Genomic DNA, 17061 nt, shown 5'->3' on the forward strand with positions numbered 1-17061 from the left:
TGGGTCACTGACCACCTACTCACCCCCCCCATAAAGACAGCTTTATGGCTCTCACCACAGAAAATTCCAAGGGTTTTAGGAGGTCTAGCCAGAAACTGGATGAAGACCAAATATATATATATATATCATAAATCACAATATCACAACTGCCCTGGCTGGACAGGAGGTTCTCCCCTCCCTCCCTTCCTCTCCCTCCTCCCCTCTTTCTCTTCCCTCCTCCTCAGCATCAGCTTCATCCTTCAGGCAACGTGTGACTGTTTACAAGGACCATATCCTCTCATCTGGGCAACAGCCCTGGCAGGCCTTGCTGCTCTGACTCCATGTCACAAATGTGGAAACAAACTCGAAGTTTCTCTGAGACTGCATTGCCAGGAAGTGGCTCTGTAGCCCCTTCATAGTCTAGAGACCCTGCCCTCAAAGGTCTTTGTAAGACAAAAGTCAGAAATCAAAGAGCAAAACTAACAGAATATTGTGAAGCAATAAAAAAAAATTTTTTAAAGTGTGTATTTTAAAAAAGCAAAAATAAAATACGAAAAAGATGTATAAAAAAAATAAATAAATCAAAGAGCAAAGGGAAAGGAAGCAGTCTCACAAGAGGTGGTGATAGGAGGATCCTGAGGGGTGAATTGGCTCTGGGCTTTCTGGCAGCCAGGGCAAAGAGGGAAACCTGTGGTTCTATGGTGCACTCAGATCAGACGGTGAGCAGACCAGCTAGGAGGAGAGGTTGTCTTCCCTGCTGAGTGTGGTCATGGATACGAAAGTGGCCTCAGGCAGTGTGTTCAGACCCAGGGTCTGCTCCCTGCAGAGCTCTGGGGCCCTGGGAATGGTGTGCTATCGGCAGGGCTATAGAGAGTAACAGAACCGGAATTTGTTACTGCCTCTGCCAGGTGGCCCTGGGCAAGGAATGTCCCTGCTCTGTGTGGAACAATTTTCAATACTAGAGTGGACAGTGTTGAGAGGATTGGTTGAGAGAATGAAGGCAAAAGTGTTCCTACCAACTCTTGTCACCTCCTTCCCAGACACCCCGAGACAGACTGAAGAGGACATTGTTCCTGGGGGCAGTGTGAGGGAGGGACATCTTGGCCTAAGCTTTGGGTGTGAGCCATGGAGGGACCGCCTCTGGGGCTGCACTGCGTGGACAGCCGGGAGAAGGGGCAGAGGCCATGTCTGATATGTCCATTAGGACACCAGCGTGCTGTGGCAGGGCAGCTTCAGGACCAGGCCCTGTTTAGGCTGTACAGAGCCCTCCACAGGTCACACTGTCCAGACAAGTGGATGAGTGAGGGGGAAAGGCTGGTCCTTGGGTGGGCACACAGAGTCTGTCTTGCTCCAAAGCCCCCTCTCCTTCCCCTGCATCAGGAACTGCTAAGAAGGGGTGCCCTGACCTGGGCTGTGGAGGGAACAGGTAGGGAGAGGGAGTCTCGAGTGTACACTGCACCTCCCCACCCCTCTGCAGAAGGTGGGCTGCGACGGGGTGATCGGCTCCAGCAAGCAGGAGGACAAGTGTGGTGTGTGTGGAGGGGACAATTCCCACTGCAAGGTGGTCAAGGGCACATTCACACGCTCGCCCAAGAAGCTCGGTGAGTGCGCCCCTCCCTCCCCCTGCCCAGGGCACCCAGGCCTGAATGTCTACAGCACCTGGCCGGGTGGCTCTGACCGGGTTCTCAGATGTTTGCGGGAGAGGGGGTGTAAGTCTGGGAGGGTGAGGTGGAGAGAGAATCAGGTCGGGGCAGCTGCGCCAGGCCCCAGGGTGGGCAGGGACAGGGATAATGCCAGGGTATATGTGCACAGGGTGGGTCTTAGAAGTCTTTACTTGAGGGCACCCTCCCCAGCCCTCCAAGCCTTTCCGGTCGCCAGCTGGCCTCCCTTGCTTGCTACCCCCAGCCACCTGTCAGCAGGACTTTGATGGGCTGTCAGTGCAGCCTGTGGCTTAGGGACATGTAAGCCTGTCCCCACAGGGCCACAGGATGGGGCTGGGGAACTTGGGGTCCCTGGCCAAGGTGGGCTCTGGGAAAACAGACCGCTTGGTGAGCCTCCTTCCACAGTGGTACCTCCGTCTGGCTTCGTTGCTCTGGGTGGGCTTGTAGCAGCGGACTGCTCTACCTCTGTCCAAAATGGTGAGAAGCCACTTTGGTTCACCTCTTTTGGAAGAAGGCCATGGGACAAACCTGCCAGACTCCACTCAGAGCTGGTGCCAGGGTGCCAGGAGCTGACCTTCTGCATCGCCCCACGTGAGCAGGCTGTCTTCAGTTTGCGGATTAAGCCGCCGAGGTCCAGGGAGGGCAAGCAGCTTGCTGAAGGCCTCCCTCCTGGATGTGGCATCTTAGCTCCGTGCCCAGGTGTGACTCCAGGCACACTCACGAGGACGCCCACTAAGTTTTCAATGGAGGAGGCTGAAGGAGCCCCTGGATTTGAAGATGAGCAAAGGGCTGTGGCTGGCTGGGATGTGCTAGCTTTCCCGTGGACCCCTCTCTGGGTGGGCAGTCAGAGCCCATAAAACACTGGGGGCTCTGGAACCACCTTCGAGGGCAAGGCCCTCCTGGCATTGTCTGCATTCGACGGCCTCTCCCTTCTCATTTGGCTTTGTCTCCCCACATCCCAACAAAGGTTACATCAAGATGTTTGAGATCCCGGCAGGAGCCAGACACCTGCTTATCCAGGAGGCAGACACCACCAGCCACCACCTGGGTGAGTGTCGGAGCCCAGGCAGTGCGGTGAATCTGCAGCCTGACTCTTCCAGGGATCAGGGGCACAGCTGAGAGGCGTGGCTGCAGCCCCATCTCCCCTGTCCCTGGCCTGGCCCACCTGGTGGACGTCTCCTGGAGTCATTTCCCAATGGAGAGGCCAGGGGTTGGGATCAGAGGGCTTCCCTGGCAGCAGCTGTGGAGGGACATGTGTTTAAAACATGCCACACCTCCCCACCCTAAGTCCATCTCGAGGCCAAGGGGGAAGCCCTCTGTCCACTGGAAGGCAGGCAAGGTCCTTAAGCAGTGGCCGCTAAGGCCAGCTTGTAGATGGGCTTCTATGACATATTTGCATTTTTTCATTTAGTTTCATTTTAAATTCAAGTGATTCTTTTGGAATAGGGATTCCTGGCATCTGTTGAAAATTTGGATGTTCTAACAACTCTGAGTGCCCCCTTCTCACATGGCAGCTCCCTGTGGGGCTGTGCTCCTCCAGGCTGCCTAGGGCTCCTCAAAGGGGCTTCACCCATCCATGCCCCCCACCAAGATGTAAGGCCAAAGGAGGAAGTGAAGTAGGAAGTAGGTCACTGAGGGGACCCCATACAAGTCTCTTCCTCCAATTTGGGCCCCGACCTTCCTCCCTGTGCCCTGGAGGCCAGACTGGGTCAGGGGCTCCATGACTGCCTCCATCTGGCCCCCGCCACTGGCGTGAGACAGACAACCACTCTTTTTAATATGAATTTTTCTTTCTTCCTTATTTTAAGAGGAGACTTTATGTTGCTATCCCAAAATGCAAAGCCAGTGGCACTTGCCTTAAGTAGAAGGCAAATATGAAAGTTGATCCCTGAAAAAAAAGACACTTCTATCTAAACACTGTTTCCTGCTCTCCCTGCACAAGAGGAGGGAGGGTTAGTGACAAGCTGAGGACCTCCTGGCGCCCGCTGAGGCTCTCAGGGGATTCCAGGAGACTTGTGAAGGGAATGATTTCCTAACTCTGTGATCCCATGATTTTTGTGCCCAGTCTGTGACACCACCTAAAATCTTCCAGCAGACCCCCAGCAGACACCTTCCACTGTGGGAAGCGTGGGGCTTCCTGACCAGTGGATTCTCGGCTCCTAGACATTCTTTGTGGATGCCTAGTGGCCTGAGTGGTCCCCGGGCCAGGTCAGGCCTCTTTGGGTTTTAGGGAACTGGTGGGGACCCAGGCCGAGCCACAGTTACCAGCAGGGTGGGGAGACATATGGGACGTATGCTCACCCCAGGAAAGGAAGCCCTCACCCAGCCCTGTGCCCTGGTGTCCAGCAGATGCCCCTCACCCGGGGGGCTGGGGCAGGGAGGGCAGTGGCTCTGAGAGCCCACTGAGTGTTCCAAGTAGAGAGCAAGTAGGTGGCCTTGATGCCTGCCGAGTCCCTTGCCATGTAGCATCTCCTTCAGGGCCTGAGGGGCAGATCCAGGAAAGGGCCCTGGGCCTGGCAGAAGGGCAGGGTTAGAGGGAAACTTAGTTTTGGCTGAGAGACAAAGGGCAAGTCAGGTTCCCAAGGTGATTTGGGCTGTCAGTGGGACTGACGGGCCCCTGGCAGAAGACAGCTGGGAGACGAGGGGCTCTGCTCCCTGTAACTCCCCCAACCTGTTCAAACCAGCATACCCTGCCAGCCTTCCCGCAGTTCTGCCCCTGGGTGACACTGGCTGTCTTCTGCCATTCTCAGCCGTCAAGAACCTGGAGACAGGCAAGTTCATTTTAAATGAAGAGAATGACGTGGATCCCAACTCCAAATCCTTCATTGCCATGGGTGTGGAGTGGGAGTACCGGGATGAGGATGGCCGGGAGACGCTGCAGACCATGGGCCCCCTCCACGGGACCATCACTGTGCTGGTAAGTCGAGGCAGGGGCCAGGCCCACTGCGTCCTGGCTGCCCAGACAGGGGGCAAGTAGCTGCTAGGGAAGGGATGGAGGGGTGCCTGGGAACCCTGAGCCTCCCTGCATACTTCGGACCATGCTCTGAACGGCCTCTCTGGCCTGACTTTTGGACCAAGGGTCTCTATCTCTGTGTCAGAGCAAGGAACAGACATGGAGCTACCAGTTGGGCCCTGGGCCCTGTATCGACCCCTGGGTGACTAAAGACAAAATCCCCTGCAAGCGATTAGGTTTCCCCCTCTGGGTGACATTCATGACCACTTTTCATCATGCTTATTCATGTCTGCCACTGTATCCAAACCCAGCCACTCTCTGGGGGTGACCAATGGGGCTCAGGAAATTGGACTGCTAGACCCAGGTCACACTAGACTTTGTCCCTGAACAGGACTGGACCCCAGGTCTCCTGAGTCCAGGACCACAGGCTGCTCCTGGTGATGGGAGTACAGAGGGGGCTTGATTTCCTGATTCACTTATTAAAAATTAACTTTAATTGCATACATAATACATTTTATCAGTAAAAAAAGTTAAAACACTACAGGTAAGGCTCAGATGACTTTTGCCCCTCCGTTAAGGTGAGCACACCATGGTTGGGTTCAGGCACCCGGACCCAGCGCCCCACACCAGAGTGCGCAGCTGTGGGGATGGGGTGTTTCATGTGCGCCGTGCTCTGCTCTGCTCACCTCGGCTGCATGTACTCTGCATCCCCAGAAACGCCTTTGGTGCCCTGCCTTTGTCAGTGCATATACAGTCAGGCTTCAGTATCTGCCATTTCTGTATTGGTAAATTCACCTACTGAAAGTATGTCTAATCCCAAAATCAATACAGGCATACCTCAGGAGATACTGCAGGATCGGTTCCAGACCACCGCAGTAAAGTGAATATGGCAATAACGCAAGTCACGTGAACGTTTTGGTTTCCCAGTGTGTGTGATAGCCTTAGGTCTAAGGAAAACAATGTACATACCTTGACTAAAAATACAAAGCAAAAAATCAGTTACAACAATAACATCAAAGATCACTGATCAGAGATCACCATAATAAAAGTAATAATAATGAAAAAGTTTGAAATATTGTGGGAATTACCAAAATGTGACCCAAAGACACAAAGTGAGTAAATCCTGTTGACAAATGGCACCAATAGACTTGCTGGATGTGGGGCTGCCACAAAAGTTTAATCTGTAAATAAACGGGGCTTCCCTGGTGGCGCAGTGGTTGAGAGTCCGCCTGCCGATGCAGGGGACACAGGTTCGTGCCCCGGTTCGGGAAGATCCCACATGCCGCGGAGTGGCTGGGCCTGTGAGTCATGGCTGCTGAGCCTGCGCGTCCGGAGCCTGTGCTCCGCAATGAGAGAGGCCACAACAGTGAGAGGCCCGCATACCGCCAAAAAGAAAAGAAACCCAAAAAAACGTAATATCTGCGAAGCGCAGTAAAACAAAGCGCCGTAAAGCAAGGTCTGCCTGTACTTGCAGTGGAGCAGGGGAAAATGTGAGGAGGCGGAAACAGGCAAGGCTCTGCTTCTTGTTTCAGCTGCTACTGCAAACAAGCGTCTTTTTCACACTCTATTTACTGCCATGTTGTCCGCATTTTTGTGCTTTTGGGGGATGATTTCATTGTTTAAAATGGCCCCAAGCATGGGTCTGGTGTTCCTCTGATCAGGAAGCTGCAGGTTTACCCTAAAGAGAGAGCGCATGTGTTAGATGAGCTGCGTCCAGGCACAAGTAACCAGGTGCTGGCCGTGAGTTCAGTGTTAATGAATCAATGGCATATACTAATTAAGGTGTCTTTAAACAGAAACGCACATAGAATAAGCTTATGCATTGACTGTTAATGAAACTGTCACGACCAGAGGTTCGCAGGCCCTGATGCCATGTTCCCCTGCGAGCAGTGGTTCAGTACTGGCAGATTCGGTGTTTGCCGGGACTTTCTAGAACCTGAGTACCGTGACTAATGAGACTTGGCCGCGCATGTTCCTCGGGCTGACTTTCCTAACCTGGTCGCCGAGGGAGGGTGGTGGTGGGCAGACACATTCACGTCCGTCTCCGGGGCAGGTCATCCCGCAGGGGGACGCCCGCATCTCGCTGACCTACAAATACATGATCCATGAGGACTCGCTCAATGTGGACGGCAACAATGTCCTGGAGGACAATTCCGTGGGCTACGAGTGGGCCCTGAAGAAGTGGTCTCCCTGCTCCAAGCCCTGCGGTGGAGGTGAGGGGCCTTCTCAGAGTTGGGGCCCCAGAGGAGGTCGGGGCCGAGCGGGAGGGGTCTCCTGGATGAGGAGCTTCCTAAGTCCATGGTCCCTGCTGACCGCCTGGCATGAGGGATGTGCCAGGTATGAGAACACTAGACCCAAACCAGTGACCTTTGCCTGGGTGACAAGGGCCTAGCCCCACTAGGGAGGTGCCAGAGGGTGGGCAGGAAGAGCAGGTGCTCAGGGCAGCCAGGGGGCATGTGTGGGGCTTGGATGACACCAGCACCCACCTGCATGGTGTGAGAGGGAGGTTCGGCCTGGCGGGAGGTTGCTGTGAGGGTGTGGCTTGGATGGATTACTGTGACACCACAAGGCAGGTCACAGGAAAGGCTCAGGCCATGCTGGAGACCAATGAAGAGGCCCCCTCTACAGAGATCCCTCCTAAGATCCCTCCTTTCCGAATGCAGAAAGGCCTTGCCTCCCTGGGGCAGGGCTGGGTGCAGAGAGGTCCCACCTGCTTTGGACCTCAAAGAGTCCACAGTTGGGTGGGACATAACAGACAGACAGGAAGTTCTGATCTGCTCAGTGTAGTCACTGCTCCTATGGGGCTGGAGGAGATAAAAGGCAGGAGAAGAGAGCTCAGCCTACAGGAGCAGGTGGCCAGGACAGAACTCCTTCAGGTGCCATGAAGTGTCCCACACCTAGACAACAGAGGGAGTTTGCCCAGTGGGCGGGGCACCCACTGCCAGGCCCAGGCCGATGGAGAGCTCATCTTCCAGTGCTCCTGCCTGGGCGGATGGCACCCCAGGCTTCCACTGAGCCTCCCGGCCCCCTGGATTTTATCAGCACATCCTGTTGAGTCTCCCTCCTGTGTATCTCTTGGACGCATCTGCTGTTACCATCTTCCCAGTCCTGGCACCATCCTCGCTACCCAGCTGGCCCCGTGTGTCCACTCTTGCCCTCAGAGTGACCTATTAAAGGGTCAGATCAGACCATACCCCTTTCTGTGATCACAGTTTTCAGCAGCTCCTTCTGCTCTTGGGATAAAAAACAAAATTCTCCTCATGGCCTCCAAGGTACAAGCAACTTGCTGACTTCTCCCACTGCCGTTGGCACCCCCAACCCTTGCTCACTCAGCCCTGTCCACACTGGCCTTAAGTGCTTTTCCTGGACACGCCGTGCTCCTGCCTCAGGGCCTCTGCATAGGCCATCTCCTCCCCGGGGAGCCCCTTCCACCGCTTTCCCACTAAATCAGCACACCTCCGTCCTCTGTTTCCCGGGACACACCCAGATGCCCAGGCTAGATCAGGCTGCCCAGTCATATTCTCTCATGTCTAACCCACTAGGCTGAGGTTTTGAGACTTGGCACTGTTGACATTCTGGAGTCTATCATTTTCCATTGTGGGGGGTAGTCCCGTGCATTGTAGGATGCTGAGCAACATCCCCAGCCTCTACCTGTTAGATGTCGGTGGCCTCTCCTCCCCCAGTTGTGACAACTAAGTGTCCCAGACATCGCCAGATGTCCCCGGGGCAAAATCTCCACCAGCTGAGAACTGCTACACTAGACTGGCTGGAGGAGCCTTGCAGGCTGTATTCCATGTTTAGCCAGTTCCTCAGAGCACATTAATTCAAGGTGGAGTAAATGACTAAACAATGGGAGAGGAAATAGAACCTTCCCTCCTGCCCCAGGAAGCCAGCCAAAGGGCAGGAGAGAAGGGGGCTACTCTCCCTGGCCTGTCACCCTCACTTGGCCTGGGATGCTGGGTAGACACCAGGCTAGATGTGTCCCTGCTCGACCCCCCCACCCCATTAGCAGGGCGGGGAGAACGGGGCTACGTGACCTGAGGAGCCACCCCTCCACGCCTGCTGGAGGGCCCATACTGTCCCACTGAGCCCCCTCGAGCTCTCGTCTTCAGGGTCCCAGTTCACCAAGTATGGCTGCCGCCGGAGGCTGGACCACAAGATGGTGCACCGAGGCTTCTGCGACTCCCTCTCAAAGCCTAAAGCCATCCGCCGGGCTTGCAACCCACAGGAGTGCTCCCAGCCCGTGTGAGTGCCAGGACTCCCCGGCCCCCAGCCCCACTACAGGAGGGGAGGGAGAGCCCTGGGGCTCCTGTGGAGGGTGGTGCAGGATCGGGTTCCCTGGATGCTCTGAGCCTCACGTGCCCTGAGACGTTTGACAGATTCTTCCTCACTCCCCACGTTCTATGGAGTCTAAGATGTTGCAGGCTGTGCAGTGCCCCCCTGCTTCAGACCTGCTAGACGGAAACAATAATGTGCATCTTAGAAATGACAACAAGTGGTAATGCTCAGATGGGGAAACTGAGGCTCCGAGGGTGCAGGGCTTGCTTCTGGTCCGGTGGTAGATGTTTCCCAAGCAGCTCATTCCAGAGGCTGAGGCCTTGGAATGGCCACAGCCATGACCCTTTGGCTCCGGGGTTTGACAGGGCTGCATTTCTGGGCCCAGGTTCCTTTTTCAGGACCCTGAGTGGGGAAGATGGTGGGTAAAAGGCAGGTGGGGGCCGTTCGGGGACAGGTGCTGAGTGTGTCCATGCTGCTGCCCGGAAGGGTTGGTGATGTCAGCGGAAGCTGAGGCCAGAGGGCAGAGCCAGGAGCCTAAGAGGAGACAGAGGCCGGCTGTCCATGGCCACATCCCAATCAGGATCTCCCAGCCGTGGGCATGCTTGGGGTTCATCGTCGGCAGGCCCTCAGGCAGGGGCCCAGCTAGCCTCCAGGGCACCTTCCTGACAGTAGGTAAAGATGTGCCTGGAGGAGCAGGCTGCCTTGCTTCTGTCCACCAGGGCCTCAGCCAGGGTGATTCTCCAGGGGCTGACCGTGTGCTGCTCTGCCCTGACAGGTGGGTCACGGGTGAGTGGGAGGCATGCAGTCAGAGCTGTGGGCGGACGGGCATGCAGGTTCGCTCTGTGCGCTGCGTTCAGCCCCTGCACAACAACACCACCCGCTCCGTGCACACCAAGCACTGCAATGACGCCCGACCCGAGGGCCGCCGGGCCTGCAACCGTGAGCTCTGTCCCGGTCGGTGGCGGGCCGGACCCTGGTCCCAGGTAAGCAGTGCCCCGGCCCTGTGTCCTCAGCCCCCAAACCAAGCTTGGGTGGGACTGAAGTGGCCAGGGCGTTGCACCTGGGCCTGGATGCAGTTCTTGCCCTGGGCCACATCCCGTAGGTCTCAGGGCACCCGTGGTTCCACATGGCTATGGGAAACTCAGTGGAATGTGTATCTTCACTCTGCAGGGTAGAGGCTCCCATGCTCCTGGGGACAGGACCCCCAGGAGACTGGGGACAGCCTGGGCTCCAGGAAACAAAGGGAAGCCTGGGCTTTTGTCTCTGGGGGCCAGAGGTGTGGCTAGAAGGCCGGTCAGACTTGCAGGAGGAAACACGGGCAAGGGAGGACTTAGACTTGGACTGGAAAGGATAGTCTCGGGCTGCAGGAGCCGTTCTGGGGTCAGGGCTGAGCTGATGTGAGCACTGACATCCAGCCCCCGGGCCTGGTGGGTCAGGAGTTGCCAGGACCAACCTTGGGCTCAAAGATTTGCTCAGAAGTTGCTGTAGTCATGGTTAGGCTTTATTACAATGAAAGCACACAGCGTAGAATCAGCACAGGGAAAAAGTGTTTCGGTGAAGTCTGGAGGAAACCAGGCACAAACATCTAGGTGCCCAGGATGTTCACTGGGGATCAGTCACATAGGCATCAGGTGCCTGCGTGACTGACATCAGTTACTGAAGCCCCAGACCCCAGAGCGAAAGCGGATGCTCACCGTAAATCATCTTGTTGGTGTAAACCAACCGAACAAATTGGTGCAGCCTGATCGGAGGCCTCAGGCACGCAAAAACGCTCTTACCAGACAGACCATTCCATGAACTTGGTTCCCAGGAGTTGCCCAAGGGCCAGCCCTGAAAATAGGCCTTTCTTGGGACTGGGCAGGTTTGAGCAACCCCGTCTGCTGAGTCAACCCTTTGTCACACACAAGGCGAACACTTGAGAATCATCCTTTAGCAGGGCTGGGTTGAGTTGTGAGCAGAGCCACGAGTCTGGGCATGACTGCTCATTCGGGTCCCTCCCAATGTGGTGAGGCCAAGGGGGCCCGAGACTGGAGGGGACAGTGAGGGTGCTGGTGGTGTAGAACCTTGTGTCCAGAGGGAGGGAGGGTCCTCTGCCGAAGCCTCCTGGACCCAGGCAGAGCTTTCCCAGTGGCCCCCAGTGCATAGCAGTTCTTCTGGGCCTTGGGCCTCCTCTAGCCAGAGGAGGGAGGTGCTCGCTGAGAAGCCAGAAGTGCTAGGACCTATCTGGCCCTGCATATTTGTTCTCTCTAACTCACTCTAGAGCCCAGGAGATTGAAGCAGCTGCCCGGGGCTAGGGCTAGGCAGGGCAGGCCTCTAGTTCACCCTCTACCCTTTGTGCCTCCCCACCTTCCGCGTATTGTGGGGTCACCCGCTTGGGGAGCCCTTTCAGACCCAGCCTAGCATGGGAAGCGGGCCCTGACTGGTAACGCTCTGCCTGCAGTGTTCGGTTACCTGTGGCAACGGCACCCAGGAACGGCCGGTGCTCTGCCGAACCATGGACGACAGCTTCGGTGTCTGCCGGGAGGAGCGGCCTGAGACGGCCAGGATCTGCAGGCTTGGCCCCTGTCCCCGTAAGCCTTCTGCATGCAGCAAGCCCAGGGGAGGGCGGCGGTCCAGGCAAATGCGGCTCTTCCCACAACTGGTCGAACTCAGCATCTGTGAACTTGAAGGAGAAGCTAAGCCCGCCCAGGCCTAGGCTGGGACCTTTCTCTGGCAGGAAATGGAAGGAACTGGCATTTGCCATGCTCATCTCCAGGCCAGGCCCTAGTGAAGGATGGCGTGGACTCAGTCCATCCCTGCCTTCCTGACACTCCCTTTTGGTCTGGGAGACAGAAACCGGATTCACAGTGACTGCACATCGGGGCTCAGCCCATGCCCATGCGAGTAGGGGGTGCCTGTATGAGTAGGGGGCGCCTGTCGCCCTGCAAGGAGAGCAACCAGAATGCTGGCTGCGTGTAGATGCCTGGCCAAGTGCTGGACACACGTCAGCTCTTTCGGTCCCCACAACCGTTGAAGACGTAGATCCAGTCATGAGTCCCTTCTGCGGAGCAGGGAGCTCGGGGGGTCAGGTGTGCCTCCCCCAGCTGAGGAGAGGGTAGATCCAGGATTCACTTGTTCCCTGCACTTCCAGAGCCAGCACTCAGGGCACTGCTCATCCCAGAGCAGGGCACGGTGGGGACTTGGAGGGCAGTACAGACATAAGGAGGTGCTGGTAGGGCCTGCGTGTGGGGATAGTAGCTGAAGCTACTCTGCGTAGCTGAGACCCGGATGCTTGGTGTGGGAGAGGCAGGACTGGGCCTGGACAGGGTGCTTGGGGCCCATCTGTGCCGAGGGAGGCCTTGCAGGCCACACTGGGGAGTTGGGGCCCTCCTGTCACCCCCTCCCTGGGATGCCAGAATCCAGGGGGCCCTTCTGCCTGGGGTAAGTGGGTTGGGTGCCCAGACCTGGTGCCCCAGCAGCCAAGACTCCTTTCTTTTCCCTCTAGGAAACGTCTCCGATCCCTCCAAGAAGAGCTACGTAGTTCAATGGCTGTCCCGACCAGACCCCAACTCACCAGTCCAGAAGACCTCGTCAAGTAACCGGCCCGTTTATAACTCTGTCTCTGCCCTCCAGTGCATGCCCTGCGCCTTGTGGAGCTTGCCGTGGGCTCCCCTCCTCTCTTTCTATGGAAAACTGCCCTGACTCTTCCTGAGCGCTCTCTTGGTTGAATCTGTTTTCTCCGGGCCTCTGTGCTCGGCTGTCCCCTTTGGAGCCGCCTGGCCGGGAGGGCCAGTCTCGCAGCGGCACGGCCCGGGGCACCGGCCTCTTGTGGGGGTGCCAGGACCTCGCGGTGATGGCTTTTAAAGGGGCAAAGATCTGTCGCGGTGCTGGAGGGGCCAGAGGCCAAAGTTTGAATGTGACCACTTGGTGACCGCCTTGCGGGGCCACATCCCTCCAGGCTGGAGCTGCGGGTCGGAAATCGAGGCGGAGCCCGCCCGTCCTCTTTCAAACGCCGCTTACCAGCGAGGCAAGGCCAGAGGGGTCTCACGGGTGTGCAGTTTTGTTTCGCCATCCTGGGCGCCCGGCCCGTTTCCGGCAGTGTGTCGGCGGCTCCCTGGCCACCTCTGCTGTTGCTGCTGCTGCTGACCCTGTGCTGTGTGTCCTCCTGACTCGTGTGACTGTGGCCTGCTTCCTGTGGCCTTTGTGTCCAGCTTACACAACCCTTGGCCCCCGTACCCTGTCCCCTTGGGGGTTCAGGTCAAGCAGAGGAGGCAGGGGACGTGTCCCCGCAGTGGGACATCAGGACACACCACCACTTGCATTTTCTGTCCATTCGCTCCAATGGCCTTTCTCATCGTGCACACACGACCCTGTGCACGGGCGCAAGAGAGTGAGAGTGAAAGGCTGTCTCATGTGGATGCGGCCACCTACCCATGTGAACAACTACAGAATTACCTCAATTTTTATCGCTTTTTTGCTTAGATAAAACTATGTAGAAGATGCCTTAAAGTTGAAAGGTAACAGAATTGGCTGCTAGCAACCCAGGCAGGAGGCAGGCAGTGCAATCTAGAGGGAGGTGGCCCGCTCATCCACCTTTGGTCAAGGGTAAGGCTTCCCAGTCCAGTCTGTACAGGGCCCCAGGCACAGGCTCACCTCTGTGGAAAGGAGACCCGCTCCATGGCCTGAGCGGCCCTTCGGCACTGACTGTTGTTGGAGCCCCGGGCACTCTGCTGCCGGCGCTGCCTTACACCAGAGGGCGACTGGCCTGGCCCTGGGCGTGACCAGTGTAGCACTCCCGCCGGTCACCCCTCACTCTCCCCAGCCCCGTCCCCTGTTCATAGCATCCCCGCTGGACAGCTCCCAGCCCTCCCCTGGCACTAGTTACTGTTATGTAAATACTCGGTGTAACCCATACTAATTCTCATGACTGTTAACTTCCAACTTTGACTTAGGCAATGCGAGTGACATGAGTGACTCTGGGAAGGTGCAATACGGAATATGCACTTTGGTTTATCAGGGATATTTTATTAGTGTTTTGTATGTATTCAATGACGTATTATATAGGTTCCATTGTCGTTGCTTTTCTGGTTTTTTTATGAGACAACGTTAGTGTGTGCCAAAGTGACTGTGAAAATGACCTTTTACTCTTACTAACAGTGGAAAGACTTCCTGTCATGCATCCCACAAATAAACTCAATAAAAGTTCAGTGAAACTGGGTGCTTGGGTCTGGCACGCTGCTGCCTCCTTCTCTTCATCTCTGTGACCAACGGTGCTGCAGGGCTGCAGGTGCCATTCTGGTCCATTACTTCCTTGGTTTCTGATTCCCGTGACTTTTCTGTCCCCCTTACCCTGCCCAACGTAGATACTGAGGGCCCCTCCCCCACTGAGGCATGTGCCCCCTCCTCAGGCATTTTTCAAAATGTGACAGCAGCTCGTGCAGACACCCCACCGGCATTCTGAGTTTTGAATCCTTAGTGCTAAACAAGCACCTTGCAGGAACACCTTGGCTGTCTCCTTGTGGATAAGTTCTCACAGTTGGGAAAAGGGCCCCATGTGGGCTTCTCCCCATCTTTGGGATCCCAGCCCATGGAGTGGGAATATGGGTTTAGTAGCTGAGACAGTGTCCAGGTCACCATGCCCTGAGCCACAATCAGGCCACTACCCTGGCTCCGGGCACAGCTGTCAGCCTTGGGTTACCTGTTCAGGGAGGGAACAGGTCTGTCTTAGGAGAGTCTTAGGAGAGTCTGGGTTGGGAGAAGGGCAAGGCAGCCGAAGGTCTGAGCGCCTGGCCTGTGACATTTACACACGGGTGTGCTCAGCTGTGCCTGCCTTGTCTCCCAAGGCCTACCCTCAGGAGCCACAGGGCCTGTGTGTCCACTCCCCTTGCTGACAAGAACCACACAGCAGGTCAGGGTCCAACCAGGGACCTCCTAATCTGGGGCCTGGGCCATGTCCTGCCAGGGGGCATCTCTCCCTCCCTTTCCCATGAAGGGGTCCTGTTCCAGGGAGGAGGGAGGCCATGAGAAAGGACAACCACCCAGCGCCATGGAGATGGGCATCAGGACACAGGGCCGGGTTCCAGATGCCAGCCTTCGGGTGGGGTCACAGTAGCTGTGGCTGGGGTCAGCCTGCCCAGAGCTCTGATCATTGAAAGACTCCCAACTCAAGAGACGGGAGACCAAGACAACTGTGTCTGATGAACTGCGTCCACTAAGTCTCCTTGCCCAAACAGATCAGGAGAAATACCTGCTGAGGGAACCTTGCCTAGAGCTGTGGGCAGACCACCAACAGGGCTGCTCCGATAAAACTTTGATTACAAAACCAGGTGGAGGGACCGACTTGGCCCACAAGAGTGGTTGGCAGACCCTTACCCTAGACTGATGTGACACCCGCTTCTCGGATCCCAGCCTGGTGAAAGACAAGTGAGGGAGATGCTTGTTATTTGTGTGAAGGAAGAGGCACAGGTGACAGGAGAGGGTGTCTGTGTGGCAGGGGTGACCCCAGTCCCAGCAGCACGGCTAGGCCTGGCTGCATCCTTGTTGAGGCCTATGCCTCTGGCCTCCCCGCCCCAGCTGATGGCCAAAGCCTGGGGGAGATGCTGCACCTAGTATTACCAAAGTCCCCTTGTATCTCCTTGAGGGCTGTCATGGTGGTTTCCACACGCTTACCCCAGTGACTGCCAGGGAGCGGGGAGGGACCAGGAGGGGAGAAGGGAGCAGGGGCTCTGAACATGACCCGCCCAGCTTCAAACAGGACTGTTCTGGTTTCATCTGTCTCAGATATTGGATATCTGTGTAAAATTTTATCCAAGGTTTTAAAACCCTGAAAGCCACATCTCAGCATCTTTTAGTATGATTTCTGGAATCGACCCTCAGCACAAGGCCATCTGCCTTTCCCCTCCACATGTGGGCCTATTTCTCCATCTCAAGGTTAGGAAGACCAGGGCTTTTCCTAAACAGCCTATCTGTCCTTATCTCTTCATACCCTGGGTCCTGCACCTAGTCATGTTTCCTCCTTATTTTGGCTCAGAGTCCAGGTTGGGTCCCTCTCTAATGATACGTGCCTCTGTGTATTCTTCCCTGTAGCACTGACATTCTAAAATCCATGATTTCCTTGTTTTGGACTTGCTCAATTATTCACATTGGTCTTTTTCACCTTTGTGCATTCTTCAATTCACTGTTCTAGGCTCTGGTATAAAGGTGCATCCAGATACAGCTCGGGGCTCTGCCTTTTGGAGCTTCAAGATAATGAAAAAGTCAGGCATTAGTTACCTTATCCAACAACTAAATGTGGACTTGGTAGCTGGGATGGAATGCTGGGAAAGGGAGACCCATGGCACCATAAGACCACATACTGGGGGATTTAACCTGCAAGGGAAGTCAAGGGATGCTTGCCTGAGGAAGATGTGTTTCAGCTGAGCCTCGGGGATAAGAGGAAGAGGGGAGGCACAGTATGTGCAAAGGCCCTGTGGCCACAGAGAGCACACTGCAGAGCAAGGCAATCAAGGCCTGAATGAGACTGGAGAGGTGAAGGGGATGGGTCCTCGCCCTGAAAACAATGGAGGAGCAATACAAGGGCTTCAGTCTGGACGGTGACAAGGTCACATCTCCGGCTGAAGAACATCATTCTGCTTGCAGCAGGATAGCTAGATAAGAAGGAGGAAGAATGGAGACAGGCAGGCAGAAAGGAAGCTCTTACCACGTTGCAGCCAAGAGGCAAGGTAGCTTGGCACTGTGGAGGCAGGAGAGAGGGGAGCGTGGACACATCTGAGAGCATCAGGGGAAATACTGACAGACCTGGAGATGACCGCACAGGGGATGCCCGGGGTCTGGCTTGTGCACATGAAGGGCCATTCTCTGAGATGGGTGGTGCCAGTGAAGGCCATGGGCTTGGGCCAGACATGTGGAATCCACTTTTGGGACCACAGGAGTTGAGGGGTATCTAGTAGCCTGTTGTGTCCAAGTGTTTGAAGCTCCAGGAGTTTGAGGTTGGTGTCCAACTAAGTAGGTTGCCAGCCTGTAAGGGAAAATTATAAGCTGGAGCAATGGCCATGCAGAGGGCAGATGTCAGAACCACGGGCCCTGAATGGGAGAGGGCCTGCCTGTCTGTTATTGTGAGAACTTTCAGTGAGCTAGCATAGCTTCACATGCAGATGTAGAACGTGCCCTGCATTAATGCAGAGTAACCATGTCAGACGTGGTCCCCATCAG

At 55.9% G+C, this 17061-nt stretch overlaps 1 protein-coding gene across 1 annotated transcript in view; it reads left to right on the top strand.

The window, feature by feature from the left end:
- ADAMTS2 (ADAM metallopeptidase with thrombospondin type 1 motif 2) overlaps positions 1–17061 on the top strand; it is a gene marked incomplete at its 5' end in the record, with an annotated part of 245426 nt that overhangs the window by 226003 nt on the left and 2362 nt on the right. Inside the window, 8 exons of the mRNA XM_082650498.1 lie at positions 1457–1580; positions 2608–2688; positions 4391–4557; positions 6647–6806; positions 8706–8838; positions 9647–9854; positions 11312–11441; positions 12356–12445. Of these exons, the coding sequence (XP_082506624.1) occupies positions 1457–1580; positions 2608–2688; positions 4391–4557; positions 6647–6806; positions 8706–8838; positions 9647–9854; positions 11312–11441; positions 12356–12445 (1093 nt within the window). The remainder of the gene's footprint in view (positions 1–1456; positions 1581–2607; positions 2689–4390; positions 4558–6646; positions 6807–8705; positions 8839–9646; positions 9855–11311; positions 11442–12355; positions 12446–17061) is intronic.

Source organism: Grampus griseus (assembly GCF_964374135.1).
Source record: "Grampus griseus genome assembly, chromosome: 3".
NCBI lineage: Eukaryota > Metazoa > Chordata > Mammalia > Artiodactyla > Delphinidae > Grampus > Grampus griseus.